Source organism: Equus przewalskii, chromosome 3, assembly GCF_037783145.1.
Source record: "Equus przewalskii isolate Varuska chromosome 3, EquPr2, whole genome shotgun sequence".
In the NCBI taxonomy this organism is placed as follows: Eukaryota; Metazoa; Chordata; class Mammalia; order Perissodactyla; family Equidae; genus Equus; species Equus przewalskii.
The window spans coordinates 71,716,454-71,733,903 of record NC_091833.1 but is presented as its reverse complement, the minus strand read 5'-3'; the positions used below and the strand labels follow the sequence as shown (position 1 = coordinate 71,733,903).

At 32.8% G+C, this 17,450-nt stretch overlaps 1 protein-coding gene across 50 annotated transcripts in view; it reads left to right on the top strand.

Moving 5' to 3' along the window:
* The window catches only part of ADGRL3 (adhesion G protein-coupled receptor L3), an 801,248-nt gene that overhangs the window by 713,395 nt on the left and 70,403 nt on the right, over window positions 1–17,450 (top strand). For 27 of the 50 annotated variants that reach the window (XM_070612870.1, XM_070612875.1, XM_070612853.1 and 24 more), the window contains 2 exons: window positions 6,852–6,878; window positions 9,427–9,595. In XM_070612870.1, coding sequence (XP_070468971.1) covers window positions 6,852–6,878; window positions 9,427–9,595 — 196 coding nt within the window. The remainder of the gene's footprint in view (window positions 1–6,851; window positions 6,879–9,426; window positions 9,596–17,450) is intronic. The other 23 variants (XM_070612873.1, XM_070612860.1, XM_070612859.1 and 20 more) reach the window with 1 other exon arrangement.

Here is a 17,450-nt window from a genome sequence, read left to right as displayed (position 1 = left end):
TAAATACTTGGTTGTGCTTTTCTTATGTTTTAGTTGTTCTTACAAGCAGTTTATAATAAGGAGTTTATTCACAGGTGAATGTTTCTGTTGCAAGTTGTTGAAATGAGAGGTGATGATACCATATGGTACGAAAAGGAGCATAACAGCAATTCAACCTGTCGAAACACATTTGGCAAGAATATCAAAAAGTTATTAATTTCCTGACTTATTTTACTTAACTTAAAAGTTTGTGCGTCTTCTAAGTTTAAAAAAGAAATCCTGGAAGTATGTAATACATTCTTTAAGGTATTTCAACACCTTGCATTCCAATGACCAAATTTTATCAGCCCTGTGGTCATATGTTCTAAAAAGTCAGTGAATTCCGAGACCCAGTATAAGTCTAAAAACCACTGGCCCTCCAATAGTGCGCCAGGAAACATTGTGATTTTAATTATAAGTATCAACAAATAAAATATGTCAATTTGTTGTTAATATTTTGTGGATCTTGAGATGTTACTGACTAAAGCCACAGTTTTCATTGCTTGCAAGATAAAAATTATGGAAAAGAAATACAAATTTCTCTTTATATAGGCATCATGTCATTTATTTCATCTTTCCTATTCATGTTTTCAAATTTTCAAAAAATAATAAGAAAAAATATTAATGAAGTCCAATTTTAGAACATATATCTCATATATCATGAATTTTCCTGAATATTTCACATATGATTTTTTGTCTTTCATTCTTTATGGCCAAAATGATTACATTTAGTGAAACATTGCAATTACTTAGTAGACTTTTAAACACTGAGGATACAGTATATTTATGAATTAAATTTAGATTTCTCATATAATCCAGAGAATTCTGGGTTTCTATTTTAGTCTTCATTAGAAAGATGGATGTACCCCATTTCAATTGAGAATGTAAAAATTCATAGCATTTACTAAGCCTAAAGAAATCTTAAGATGAAACATTATATAAACTGAGACTTTTTAAATATGAATATTAAAAATCATTTCAGATCAGTGACTCCCTCTTCCTCTTTGGATTCGTACCTAACATATGAATTTCCAAAACATTTAAAAGGAAACCTAACGTAGTGCTGTGTTTGTATTGTTCTCTATAGCCCCTTTTTTGAGGTCAGAATGGCAGTACACAACACTAATTGTAATAGCAAATATTTATAGAGTACTTTTAGATATTAAAATTTTGTGTATTTATGCATTTTTGTGTGTATTTAAAACAGTGCTAAGTCCCTTTATTTAATACACACAACAGCCCTATGAAGAAAGTTTTGTATTTATCCCCTTTTCACAGATGGGGCTTATGAGGCTCAGAGAGGTTAAATAATTAGCCCAAGGTTGCAGAGTTAGTACAACGCACAGCTGGTATTCAAACTCAGGCAGGCTGATTTGCAAGTCCATGCTTTCAGTCACTATCTTTCATACAGTAATGTTAATAAATAATCATACAGTGATATATTTGCTTCCAACATAAGATTCCAAACTTTTATATCTTATTTTCATGAAACCTACCAGTTCATTTTTATGAATCTGATAGATGACAATACTAAATTGTAATAAGTTTGTAGCTGTCTAGGTACAATATAGGAACTCATTATTCATTCTCATAATTGATACCCTTAATTTCTTTCATATATAAATTGCTTTTTTGACCACATCATATTGAGTTATAAAAATTTGCATAACATTGAGTTTTGGAGTTAATATAATTAAAGTTTGATCAGTCATTGATTTAGTATTTATTGATCCTGATTTATTATATTCAATTCTGCCTAATTTCAGACTTACTCAATTTATCAGCAGAGTGAAATCTGTGATTAAAAATTTAATATTGGTGTATGCTGTCAATCTGTAGTATTATTATAGGGACATTGAGACATGGGAATGACAATGTTTATGATATATTCTAAACCATTTATTTATTTGGTTCATTTCATTTTTCTCTTAATAAATTTCATATGAACAAAATATAGCAATATAGCTTTTAGTAGTAATACTTTAATAACAATCAAATCCACAGTTGAAATATAAACATCTTCTCTGTCGTTTATAATTTTACATTTATGTTATTTGAATTTCACATTTTTCTAAGAATTTTTAATACTTAATGATTTAAACATATGACCATAATGAAACATTTTTATATTTTATTCAGAAATGTTGAATTACATTCTAAATGATTTTTCCTTTTAATCTTCCTATAGTGGTCAAAAAAAGAGAGTGAATTGAATATAATAATATAATTCTAGGATGGTATAGTCCCACTAATATAAAATACATTTGAAAGAAATATAAAGCAGTCAGAATTTCTATCATAAGTGTTACTAGTTGATTGAGCATTTTCAATACAGTGAGGTGTAAACGTGGAATGTCTAGATTTTTCTCTGATCACTACTCTTCTAGTTGTGCTATCTGAAATATCCCTTAACCACTGGGTAGCAGATATCTGAGATGGATTTTGCTACTTTGCAGTCTATTCTGGTTATTAAATGTTTGTGGCTGGGGGATTAGTATAAGTAAAGATGTTTCTTTCCTTCCTCTTTCCACTGTTTCATATATTCTGTGAACATTGCAATCCTAAAAGGCCTTGTCTTTACTTCTAATTTTAAAGAGTAGGAACCCCTGGATTGGTAGGTGGCAAAGTAGTGTCTCCGAGATCACTTCTAAGTGAAGTCTATTAGCTTGGGTTGTTGTTGGCTCCTTTTAGAATATGGGTAACTGAATCCTCTTAGTCCTTAGTTTGGGAGTCTTGTTGATGGAGGGGCAATGGGGAAAGCCTGTCCAACAGGCAGATGCATAAGTATTTATTACCTTTTTTCTTCTAAGAAGAATGAAGAGTACTTTTGGGTGCTTTAAGGTGAGAAACTCACCCACATTACCTTTATCCTTCCTACAGTAACCCAAATCAAATCCAAGGGGAAAAGTGTTTATTTCTTTGGTATAATTAGTTTTATGCCAGGGAAAGTAAATTCAGCTGCATACTGAACTTAGAAATACTGGGATACTAATCAGGTATCTGTATACCTCATGAAGCTCTCTTTCTCAGTATTAAACATAGAATTCACTCACCAACACCAATTAGCTAAGTCTCCAACAATACCAGAGAATCCCAGAATATATTAATCTTGAAGTGATGCGATCAAGCCATTCATTTTCCTTTACCTGTTGTGACTTATCACTGACTGCATCTTTTGGCTTGGGGATTAAATTCTCAAATATGCTTCCCATCACTGCATCTTCCTTCACAGCAAACCTTACCCATTCCACTATTTTTAAAAATTACCATCTATCTAAATATAATAGAAGGGAAAGTTTTAAACTATTTAAAGAATTTATCTCCTTTATATCATGAATTTTAGATAATATTTCCTTCAAAAATTATATCAAAAAAATATTCAATTTTGAATTCTTGAAGGCAGAGAGAGAATATCCAATAACTAACTTGATTCATTCATATTGTTTCTGTTCATTCATCATGTCTATACTGATACACTGCACTTTGAGTCTTTACATCATAGCATTAATTTGTAAGTTAACGTTTTGGTTAAGACATTTATCCTCTTGAAGATGTATTTTGAGCTAAACTTCCATGGGGCTAGATTTTAATAGCACTTTTGTGTACTTCGGAATTGTTATAGAATATATAAATATATGCATAATTATTATCTGTGTAGAGACTCCTAAAAATTCCAATCTTGATTCTAATGATCACTTTTAAAGATAATTTTATGACATTAATATTTAAATAAAGTTTTCAATTTTAGATGTTAGTAAGAATAAAATAATAAAATGTTTGACAAAGGAAAAATATTTTTGCCAAAGAAAGAAGAGTCCTTTCTTCTTATTTATTTCTTGAAAATTGTATGTTCAAGATATTTTAATTCATTTTCAATGTCTCCACTTTAAATTATATGATAACCTGTAAATTTCTGTTAACATCTGCCAAGAGCATCGTAGGCCTTTGTGTCCATATTTTCAAAAAATCTTAAAATAACAGCAGTGAAATCATTTTAATCATACAACCAAAATGAGGTTTCGTTTCAATGGCAAATCAGAATGAAAATTCTTCAGCTTTAGAAGCTAATTTTGTAGATCTGTTTTTTAGAATAAAAAATAATGAATCAATAGCATGTGGCTTTGCCACCAAAACTGGTGGCAAGCTTACCATCAATTTAATTTGGGTTTGGTGGAGAGACATTATCAAACTAGATTTTCTAAGCCAATAGAATATCTGACAAAATGATGGAAGGCACTGACATCATTTTGATTACATAGGTAATCTTTAGTGATTTTTAATTTTTGAACCATTGTATATTATTTATGTCATTCTGGAGGTAAAATTAATGAATAATGCTTTATCCATTAGCGTGAATTTCTATATTGAATATGAACTGGAAATTCTTATAGCTCAAAGATACAAATTAAATGCTTTATCAATTATTGTACAGACTAAGCCACTGTAGAAAGAAAATACTCGAAAATATAGTGGCTTAAACATATCAGGTAAGAGTCTAGAAGTAGGTGGTCTGAATCTAATACGGCAGCTCCACATCGATACACAGCTTCCATTTCTTGGTCTGAGGCTCTACTGTCACTTTCTCTTAGCAAACGGGAAGGAAAAAAATGGTCAAGGGAAGCCTATTTCCAATCCTTTAATTGGAAAGACCCAGTAATGTGACAGTTCACTTTTGTTTACATTCCAGTGGACGCTACTTAAACGCAGGGCTATAGCTAACTCTAAGTGAAGCTGGAGCTCAGTCTTTGTTATCAAGCACGGCAACTGGCTGATCCCCACAACGGCCAACAAAAACTGCTGAATTGTACCCTGATAGCTCTCTTTTTGATATTTCCCATTACAGGCAAAATATCTCACTCCAACAATTATAGTGCCAATTTTGTATTTTGTTGTTTGAAACATGTAGATAACTTAATACAATTTTTAGAGCATTTTTGCATGTATTCCTACATGCCAACCTCTGTAACTTTCTTTACCTGATGTTGTCCTATACAAATTAAGATAGAAAGTGTCATTCCAGTCATGAACCTAGCACACAGATGGGATATACTGATGCAATGGGAATGCGTATAGTGGAGTAAATATTATGTTATTATGTTCTGTAACTTTTCAATGTTACTGTAGGTACAGGATTTTCTTTGAAGGCACAGTTCACAATTAAATATGATCAATTGTTAGAAATTCTTCTGTCTTTATCTCTCACACATCTATTCACACATCCATGGCATTGTTTAAATATCTCTTGGAATTCCATTTCCTGGCTTAAAACTCTCTTTGAGTGTCCTAGTCCAGCACTGTCCAATACTTTCTGTGAAGACAGAAATGTTCTAGAACTGTACTCTCCAGTATGGCAGCTATTGACGCTTTTGAGCACTTGTCATGTGATAGTGTGACTAAAGAGCTGAATTTTAAACTTTTTTTCGTTTTAATGAATTTAAATTTAAAGAAACCCATATGGCCAGCAGTTGCCATATTAGACAGCACAATTAGTCGCTCTCTGCTCCATCTACAAATTTATTTCTGCCACATCTATTTTACTTCATAATATTGCTCCTGAAATGTCTTCAAATGAATTTAACTACTCAACATTTATTATGTGGTGTTTTATTCTTTGGGTAAGAAATTCTGTATTTTCCGTCTGACTTTAGCTTTAAATAGTCTAATAATAACTATGTAATATTTACTAGACACAATATGTCAGGCACTGTTCTGAACACTTTATACATAATATATCACTTCATTATCATAGGAAACTTACATTATAATTGTCACCATTTTATAGATGTATAAACTGACACAACCACGGGTTAATTAATTTTTTCCTAAGATCAAATAGCTAGTAAATGGCTGAGCTAGGTTGTAAACCCCAGGCAACTGGCTTCAAATCTCAGACTCTCCCACCATTCTTTACTCTTTCAATGTTCTGGACAGTGAGGTTTTTCATAAGTAGCAATCTTTTTTCAAAAGGCATCACAGTTGGGGCCTTTCTAAGACCTTTATTTGTGTATGCATAATATTGCAAACTATTGCCTCTGGCAAGAGGTAAGAGGAAAGAGCAGACAGTTTCTCTTTTTCTGTCCTGTCACAATTCACTGAGCAGCAACTATGTTTGTAAAAAGATCATCCAAAATGTTCCCTAACTATCTTTACTAACTTGGCACTGGGATCTTATTTTATTGGAATGATACTAAATAAATTAGTAAATGTACATGATTATGAACAGGTGCTGTGTGTTTGCTCCTATCACTGTGAAAGATTATTGAAATTTTTTTCTTGGTACTCTAACAGAAAGAATTTTAAAGTAGTCAGGATTGATTATTTTCAAAGGGCTATAATGTTCCGATTTAAGTCCAGTCAATCACTTGCAAGTTAAAATTACTTAGAAGTGTACTGTCCATAATTAAGTAATCTTACCTACTTAGATTACAGAACAAGGATACCTTTAGGTGACATGAGATCTGTCATTTTAAGTATGCCCCCAAGCCTTTTCCAGATTGCTCATAAGATTTCTCATTCTCTAGAGAAATGCAATCTCTAAGAAATAAATGTTCTCTGTCAAGTCACAAGTAATATAAGCACTTGATGAAAAAATGGAATTTTTTAGTCTCATAAGGGATATTGCAGTATTGTAAAATTGATTTTATTCCTTGTTATTTAAGTTCTCATGGTCATTTTAGGATTTACCTTCTGGATATAAAGGGAAGGTTATGATGCTTTTGAGGGAGCTGGGGGACAGAGGCCTTTGGGAACCTGGAGAATATTTTTCATATGAAATTCTTTGTCATAAAATGCTAATGTTGGTGTTCTTGTCTTTATGTCTATGCATTCTTTAGCTATGAGGATAACAGACCCTTCATCAAGTAAGAATGACCTGAATGGCTGATAAATTCCATTTATCAGTGTGGTCCCATGAACCAGCTGTCAGATCAGTCCTGAGAAATCATTAGAGCTTCTGTCATTCACATTGAGGCAGAAGAGCAAACTGTGCAGGAAAATAATCAGGCATACAACTTCTGTGCAGAGTAAATATGCTGCAAGTGTATTGCCAAAAAAATTCTGCTTCACCTCTTTTAATTGGATATCACCTGAACTCAGTGCCACAGTAATAGCAACTTCATGTAGTACAGACTTGTTTCGCTTTTAATTGTTTTCTCCTTTCATTGTGCTGTGTTCCTCTGTGCTGCGTAGGTCCTCGTTTCTCTTGTTTGTTTGGACACGATTCATCTAAAATTATTTTGCGATTTAGTGGTATATCTTCAAAATGATCTTATGGGTATGAAACTACCCAATTGCAATTGATATTAATGAATTTCTATATTAAATAACCAAAAAGGGGAAAAAATGCCTCCTTCAAAAATTAAAGTTTACTTCTGCAAAATTATCTCTTTCAAATTTGACATGTCATGTGATTAATGATCTCATTCTTTATGAATACATCTCTTAAATTTTTGAAACAAAGCTACAAGTCTGTACTAATCTAATAAGAATAAACATAATGTTAATATTTGTGTTTTTCCTTTGTACGTTTTAAAATTACATGTCCTGCAACAATAAACTTAAGATTGGAAACCTACGGGTGACCTTGCTCCAGACTTTCAGTTTGTTCTTCTGGTGAAGAGTCCTTTGTTTTCATTTTCTCCAATTCCATTTCACATACTTCTTCATGCTCTTGCTTATTTTTTTCTTTAGAAATTGGGCTCATTGCAGTTTTATATCAGTAACTCTTGGGCCCCTCATGTGTTTTCTAGTGGATAATAGGTGACTTGAGTATTTTATCTTATCATTTTATTTCTAAGTAGCAATCTTGCCTTGATTTAATGACAATTCTTCCCATTTTTCCTTTTTCCAATGTCTGTAAGAAGCTGAGAGCTTTCCCTTGAAAGTTCTCATATTTCTGAATCTAATTGTAGAATAAAATATCACATCTAAGATGTTTTCTAATTCCTATAAGCAAACATGCTCGCTACAAGAGCAGGCCTTCTTTAGGGATTCTTTATTCAAGAAAATGCTCTAAACATTAAATTTAGTAGATATTTAAATCTGAAATATAATGGCTGATGTTTGTAGAAGAAAAATAGTAAATATTTGAGATTAATTTTGCTAAGGCTTTAATAATAATTGACTTCTTTTGGGACCATATCTTTTTTAAGATGGAGTTCTCTCTGAAAACTTTATTTAACCCAGCTTCAGATTATGGTAAACATACGTGATTTTTTTTCCCCTTTGTGTTGCAAAGTTTTAATCCCTATAAATATTTCTTCCTTAGACAATGTAAATGGAGGATAATAGTCTGCTGAAAAGAAATAGTAGCTTACCCTGTTCAAGGAAGGTGTGCTGAGAAAGGAAAGAGTGGATTCCTGAGTGTATAGAGATCTAGACTGGGTTGGTCCTATTCTCCTCTATACTTAGAAGTTGAGAAGGATTCCATTTTCAATTATTGGATTCCCATCTATTGGAAAGATTTGTTCTTTGTTGATAGTAAATATGTAACACATAGCCACAAATATATGAAGTTTTGTCACCTGTTTATTACTATTGCGAATGGCAGCTTGGTGGACGCTAAGGGAATGGAGTGAGAGTGAGAATTTGTCTTCCATTCTAGACTACTTTGTTCATACCACTCCATCCCCATTCTCAGCTTCATTTTCTCCCTTGAGTTTATAGACACTTCAAAGAGATAAAGATTCCACGAGACTTTAAGCTTCTTTTCAACAAAGCTGCCAATTGCCTGATTTTCAAAGTCTAGTCCAACATAATCTAGAAGACAGCAATCAAAGGCTGAAAGAACATAAAGCATGATCTGGAATGGAACTATTTTTTCCATCCACTATATCTCACCTGTTCTACACAACCATAGAAGCAAACAAATAGAACTTTTAAAATTCATACATGTATTTCATATACTGGTTCCTTCTAATATGAGTTCTGTTTTTGTCAGTAAACACTGAAAATTTTATGGAGAAAAAGGAAATTTGGAAAAATGGGGTAAAAGTGTGTCAGATGAAGCACTAATACAGAGAGTCCAATTAAACAAATGTTATCATACTAATGAGACCAGTGGAGACTAACATAGCTTTATAGACTTTTCTCCCCCTTGCCATTCACCATAATTACATCTCCATATCATTTGCATATTTGCTGCAAATACATGAATAATTTAATAGTACAGATCTGCTTTTGCTTAAATGAATTTCTGTGTTCATAACATTTTCATCCGTGTATATCTCCTCAAGCTTGTAAACTTGTAGTCTCCATTAAAATCTTAAAGTACTTATACCACGTCTTACATTTTCTGTCAATAAAACTTACTGTAACATTCTTTTCAGTGTCAGTATTGTTGATATGATATTACTATGTTAATTAAAGACCAATTATTGGGTAACCTTTAATTTTCTCTTCTCTCTACAGGTCATGGGTTATAGGTGCAATAGCTCTTCTCTGCCTGTTAGGATTGACCTGGGCCTTTGGACTCATGTATATTAATGAAAGCACAGTCATCATGGCGTATCTCTTCACCATTTTCAATTCTCTACAGGGAATGTTTATATTCATTTTCCATTGTGTCCTACAAAAGAAGGTAAGCTAGAATTCTCTCTTCAGGAATAAATGGCGTACATCGCATGATAGCAAAGCAACCATAATGTAAATCATTCTTGATATGTTTGTCTCTAAGAAATAAATATATTAATGCATTGATTTTATTTTTATAATAGTAAAGGATGAAACAGACACAAAATACAAGCATAATAGTGGGTGAATGTATTTAATAGCAAAAACAGAAGCAAAGTATTTTCTGATTTAGACAATACACAAAAATTATATTCTTGTAGAATTCATCTTATAGTCTTTAATATTTTTATTGGCACACACATGGAATTTGTGTCTTAGGAAGTAGCTTTTCTAAGATATTATGGAGGCATGGAGATAGATATATCTCTCTATGTATCTATATCTATTGGCATGCCGTAGGAAATACATATTTTTCTATTTCTTTAAAAACTAGTTTCTATATACTAGAAAATATAAATGTCTAAACACTTTATGATAAAATAACATATTTCTGTTTTTTGAATGAATGATGGGGTACTTAGTCATGGTCTCTGTACTTCTTTTCTTTAAAAGCATCTTTTATTAAATCTATGAGTTGAATGATTAGAATGCAATATTTAATTTCTTTATATTGGCTTATTTTTGTGATTTTTCACATCAACCACAATAAAATATTTATTTTCAAAGTTAATTTTAACAACTAAATAATTTTATTGCATTTTTTTTAAATCTCAAGATTGATTTTCTCATCTTATACTCTTTAAATCTATTAAAGATGTGCTCCTTATAGTTCTGATCACATAGACCCCTGAGCCAAGACTGTCTGGGTTCGAATCCTAGTTCCTCCACTTAAAAGCTTGTTTGAGGGGCTGGCCCGGTGACACAGCGGTTGGGTTCACATATTCCTCTTTGACGGCCTGGGGTTCACCGGTTCGGATCCCAGGTGCGGACGTGGCACCGCTTGGCAGACCATGCTGTGGTAGGCATCCCACATATAAAATAGAGGAAGATGGGCACGGATATTAGCTCAGGGCCAGTCTTCCTCAGAAAAAAGAGGAGGATTGGCAGATGTTAGCTCAGGGCTAATCTTCCTTATAAAAAGCTTACGTGACTTTGGGTAAGTTCATTAACCTTCCCATGCCCCAGATTTCTCATGTGTAACATGGAGGTAATAATAATAATTATGAGATATTGAGAAATGGCTTTAAAAATGAAATGGCAAAAATGTGAATATTTTTCCTAAGAAGGAAACAACAAGATGTAAAATTTTTCTTTGGAAAACAAAGAAGATAAAGAGTAAAGATAGCTATGTTTGCGATATTTGGTTTGAGAGACTGATGGGATCTAAAACAAAAGTTGAGAAGAGTGTCCGCTTGTCAAGCTGAGTCTAATTTTATTCTGTTTCAATTTTATGTGGTGATAGGTATCAAAAATATATTGACATGATCATAAATACAGGCTAGAATAGTAATGATGACTCAGGCCTATAAATGCAGGTTACAGAAAAGAAAAGAGGGTATATTAGAATGAATAGGTTGTAACCTAATGGATTAGAATTAACTTAGAAAAGAGGTTATGTTAGAATGGATGAATGTTCCCAAATACTTAGTGCACACAACCCTCAAACTGCAGTTGCTTAACCTAATACATGTTTATTGTTTTCTCATGGCCCAGTTGATGGGGCTGCCCCATGGAGGGACACAGGCTGATGAAGCCTCAACCAACCTCAATATATGATTTCCACATCACCTTGGGTGTTAACATCCAGCAGGCAGTCTGAGAAAGAGAGAGAGGATCTTGTATAAGAGGTCTGGAAGTGGCTTATATCACTTCTACTCACCTTCCATCGGATAAGACGCTATCAATGGTACCACCTAAACTTCAAGAAAAACTGAGAAACGTCCAGCTTTTTACCCCAGGAAGATGAGGAATTGGATGTTGCAAACAGCTAGCAGTCTACCACGTTTGATGAGGGTAAAAAGTAGGAGACATGAATGATGAGTAAGAAGAGACATGGAAGGAAGGAAGTGTCTGAGGAGAATGAAAATCACGATGGTATAGTGAATGAAAGACAGGAGAAAATGTCCAAAAGTAGACAGTGGTCAGTATTGTAAAACACTTCAGAGAAGTCAGAAAGACTAGGCACTTGGGGAAAATTTCTAGATTTTGATAGAAGAGAGCTATCACTGAAGGTCAACAAAAATATATGTACAAAGATGGGAACTAAGTCAGGAAATTAAAGAAAATGGTAGCCTTGAGTCCAAATAACACTTTCACCACTATTAGCTCATCTCACCCTCAGGGTGTCCTCCCTGGGGAGCAGGAAGGGCCAAAATGTTCCCATTTGGCACATAAAGAAAGTGTGGCTCAGAGAAGGGGGCATGCCCATGGTCAACACCTGCTAGAACCCCATTCTCTTTGTGCTCTTCTGCCTTACGTAAATAAAGACATATTGGACCATCATAATAGGTTATAATATCCTCAATTATAGTGAACCAGATTTACTTATTATCTTTATATATTAGCTGAAAATGTGGACTAACAAAATTTAAAATTTTAATGTTAATGTAGAAATTTTCTACAGAGCAGAACAGATTTTTTGTACTTTATGCATAATTATTCTGGTTGTATTTTTTGTTAGCTAATACCTATTAGACTTTTCCCAATTATTATTTATATTTTTCTTATCTTACAAATACACATCACTGCTATAACTAGGAATTATATTTGATACCCAGGTAGAGATATTGAACTTCACAATCCAAAAACAAGTCTAGAGTTTTTAGTATATTTAACATATTTAGCATAAGTGAAATTTTTTTAAATATATGTCGTCAAGCTCAATTGTGTGATTTATTAGAACAGAATTCAGCAAACCACAGCTCATGGGCTAAATTTGTCCAGCTGCCTTTAATTTTTACAGCCAGTCAGCCAAAAATGGTTTTTACATTTTTAAATGATCACTTTAAAATTTAAAATAAGTGCATACACAGTATCCTTGGTTTTGCCTCTTGGCTCACAAAGCCTAAAATATTGACTGTCTGGTCTTTCATAAAAAAATTGCAAACATCTGATTTAGAAGCTTACTGTTATGGTTTATAATAACAAGTAATAAGCATATTGTTCTTTCATCCATTCTGTGTTTTGAGTTTTTCAATTTTGGTGGCATTTTTATTGGGTGTCAAAACCATGTCTCAATATCAGAGAATATAGAGAACATGGAATTATTGTTCACTTTTTTTTTCCTACAATAAAACCAAGTACTTCTCTTGGAAATTGCAAAAATCACCTTAGGAGATTTTTCTTTTATTCTTTTTAATAAATTGAGATATAACTTTGCATAAGTTTAAGGTGTTACTATATGTTGATTTGCTTCACTAATATATTGTGAAATGATTACCACTATAGTGTTAGCTAATACCTCCATCACATAATTATCATTTCTTTTTTGTGGTGAGAGCATTTAAGATCTCATCCCATAGCAACATTCAAGTGTACAATACAGTATTGTTAACTATAATCATCATCCTGTACATCAGATCCCCAGAACTTATTCATCTTATAGCTAGAAGTTTGTACCCTTTGACCAACATCTCCCTATTTCTCATACTCCCCAACCTCAGTTAACCACCATTCTGCTCTATTTCTATGAATTCGGCTTTTTTCAGAATCCACTTATTAGTGATATCACGCTAGTGATACTAGCATGTGACACTATCATGCTAATGATACTAGCATACTTATTGGTGATAGTATTTATCTTTGTCTGATTTATTTCACTTGGCATAATGCCCTCAAGTTCCATCCATGTTGTCGCAAATGGCAGGATTTCCTTCCTTCTTGTGACTGAATAATATTCCATTGTATACATGTACCACATCTTCTTTATTCATTCATCCATTGATGGACACTTTGATATTTCTATTTCTTGGCTATTGTGAATAATGCTGCAATGAGCATGGGAGTACAGATATCTCTTCGAGTTCCTGATTTCATTTCCTTTGGATATATGCCCCGAAGTGGGGTTGATGATATGGTAGTTTTATTTTCAATTTTGTGAGGAACCACTATGCTGTTTTCTATAATGACTGTACCAATTTACATTCCCACCAACAGTGCACAAGGCATCCCTTTTCTCCATATTCTCACCAGCGCTTGTTATCTCTTGTCTTCTTGATGACAGCCATTCTAACAGGTGTGAGGCGATATCTCATTGTGGCTTTTACTTATATTTCCGTGATTAGTGATGTTGAGCATCTTTTCATGTTGGCCATTTGTATGCCTCCTTAGGAAAGCTGTCTATTCATTTCCTCCATTTCCATCCATTTTTTAATTGAGCTATTTGGGGGGGGGGGGTTGCTGTTGAATTGTATGAGTTCCTTGTATATTTTGGATATATCAGAAATATGATATATCGGAAATATTACTTGCAAGTGTTTTCTTCCATTCTGTAGATTGCCTTTTCATTTTGTTGATTGTTTCTTTTACTGTGCAGAAGCTTTTTAGTTTGATGTAGTGCCACTTACTGTTTTTCACTTTTGTTGCTTATGCTTTTCATGTCATATCCAAAATTCATTTCCAAGACCAATGTCCAGGAGCTTTTCCTTTATGTTTTCTTATAGGGAATCTTATGATTTCTGGTCTTACATTTCAGTCTTTAGCTCATTTTGAGTTAAATTTTGTGAGTGGTGTAAGATATGGGTCCAATTTCATTCTTCTGCATGTGGTTAGCCAATTTTCCCAGCACCATTTGTTGAAGAGATTATCCTTTCCCCATTGAGTATTCTTGGTTCCCTTGTCAAATATTAGTTGACCACGTAAGGGTTTATTTCTGGACTCTCTATTCTGTGCCATTGGTCTATGTATCTATTTTCTTGCCAAGACCATACTGTTTTGATTACTTTAGCTTTATAGTGTAGTTTGAAATCAGGAAGTGTGATGCTTCCAGCTTTGTTCTTCTTTTTCAGGATTGCTTTAATTATTTGGGATCTTTTGTGGTTCTGTACACATTTTAGGGTTGTTTTTTCCTATGCCTGTGAAAAAATACCATTGGAATTTTGATAGAGGTTGCATTGAATTTATAGATGACTTTGGGTTGTATGGACATTTTAACAATCTTAATTCTTTTAGGAGGTTTTTCTTAAGCCATCTGATTGAATTTCAATAATATGACCATAATGTAGTTGCTCATATGTTTTGATTAGAGAATATGAAATATTCCATTTTTGAGATATTTTGGTTTATAGGGTTATTTGTTGATTAATTCAACTCATTAGCAGAAATCAAACTTTGAATTGTCAGTCCTTTTCTGGGTGTGGATTGAATGATTGTTTCACTAGTATTTCCACTGGTGACATTAAAGTTGTCACATTTTCTTTTGTTATGTGCTCAATTATGTGATACATCTCAGAGGGTTTCATAATTATTTTATTTCTGATAGAGAGTATAAAAGAAATACTCCATTGAAATAAGATATGTCTGATTGGGGTAAGATGGAGTATCATGTGAAAGAGTGGATTAGAATATGCACAAGATTGGGCAATCAAATAATTTTTATTGTAATCTAAGGAAAAATATCTCATACACATAATCCATGTTATTTTGCTTTCTCCTTTTTAAAACACATGCTTACCTTCTCAAATCTAATAAGAGAAAAATAAAGTCAGTAATGATTAAGTAAGTAATATAGCTAAATGTGCAATTTGGCATACTAGATATCTTGATTTGCTGGCTGTTTATATAATCGGTTCAGAACATTTAACCCCTGTTAGAAAATGTAAATAGTCCCTGATGAATACCTGTGTCTTATACAATATTGCTGCCTTTGTAACAGGAGGTGGAGTGGTTCTCTTTCTCTCTTCCTTCTGTCCCTCTCTCCCCTAAAATATTTGTTTAGATTTAAGTCACTTCAGGAAAAAACACTTTCTCTTCTAAAAAGAAAAATATCACTTGTTGAGTACATTAAGAAAAACAAAGTAGGATGTAGGTTATAATCAAAGTTTAGGTTCTTGGAGATGCTTCGTAAATTCAGTACAAATTACTAAACTGTAATAATAGTGTTTACCTTTGGGTAGAGCTTATTTTAAGCTTTCTCAAATTCTGATTAAAGCCTTTGTCATTATTTTTTCCAAATACAGAGAAAATAAACTAATAGATTAATAATAATGCTAATAATATATAATGGCTTCTGTTGATCATATAGTGATGTCAGAAATGTGGCATCTTAGGAAGAGCTTTCAGATCATAGAACACCCATGAGCTTTGGATTTTTTCACATAAGCCACATTGCTTAACCTTTGTAGTCTATCAGTTTACTTTCATTGCTTAACCTTTTTGGTGTTCTTACTGTAAAATGTAAGTAGTGATCATTTCGCAGAGTCTTTTTGAGGGAGCGCTTTAGCACAATTTCTGACAAATAGTGATTAAAAATTAGAAGTTTCTTCATTCCACCCTCCCAAACTCACACATATCAAGAACACATGCACAAGTAGGTAGACTTACTTCTTTTAAAAAATTAACAAAATGTGAATTGGCTTGTAAACACTGAGGAAAGGTAATTATTTCTAATTATTGATAAATGTAGCGTAGAAGTGAGTAGTTGGAGAACAGGTCAATATAATTTAAATATATTAAAGAATATGTTATTTTGGCATTCCAGATCAAAGAAAGGCCTCAAAGGTTAGCATATCATGCCTCTGTTTTGCTCATGCTGTCCTGAACATCTAGAATGCCTTTTTCTCTCTGGTCTACCCTTTCTTTCAACTTCATCCTCTAAACTGACTAATTCCAACCTATCTTTTAAAGATTCTCTGAGAAGTCCTCCTTGATTCCCCTACCTACTTCCAGCAGGCACTCCTTCTCCATGCTTTCATTCACCTGATTCTGTGTTAGTGTTCCTATCATATAACAAGCATTCAATAAATGTGAGTTCTTCAAACAAATCTGAAATATTCTATCTCTGTACTATATCTTTGATAGAGTGAACTTTACAATATTAAAATGTTTTAGTTTTGAACACTAATTTTAATGTCTCATTCACACTCCTTTTCTAAATAACATTCCTCAAAAAAGTATATATTTATGACTTTGTTTTAAGTAAAATTACCTTGGAATATTTCATTGTCACAAACTGTAGAAAGTACAAATTCATGTGAAATCAACACATAAAGAGCTGAGAATAACATATATACATGGTTATTTCATAATGAATATAAATTTGTGAATGTATAACAGATAAGATGTCCCAGAATGTATTTTTAGTTGATAAACACATTGTTGAGGGTTATTTTTGTTGATGTTGATAGTAGAAGAATGATTTAGGACAGTTACTGTTTATTTTTATATGTCTTGTTTGATTAAATGGGCAGTAATACAAATTTTAAACATGATAAAAGTTTTCCCAAAAATTGTTGATATATTTTCTTGCTTGAAAACATCAATGAAAAAGTTTATCTCCTTTTTTCTTGTGATTTTATACTACAACCAGGATTAAGAATTTAATCAGCAATGCCATAAAGAAAAACAATCATGTTTCTCTGTGATTATTGAATAGAACTATTTTGAGGGAATAAATTAAAGGCATTTTGAATTTTATATTCTAAACTTTCAAATTTGACCTCTTTTAAGAGAAATACACTTCAAAGAAATATAGATTTAAAAGAAATACTTACCCCAATACATTCCTTTTCTCTGCCTTTAAGTATTCTCTTTCTCTGTCTTTCTCACTCTCTCTCCTTCTCTCCCTCCCTTTTCCATCTCCTCTTCTCTCTGTAATTTCCTCCCTAGACTTCTGCCTAAAGAACCATTGCACCAATAGGCTACTTCATATCCGATTTGTGAAGCTAAAACTAAAGTCTTGAAGAGTCTTAAGTTTTTGTTCTTCG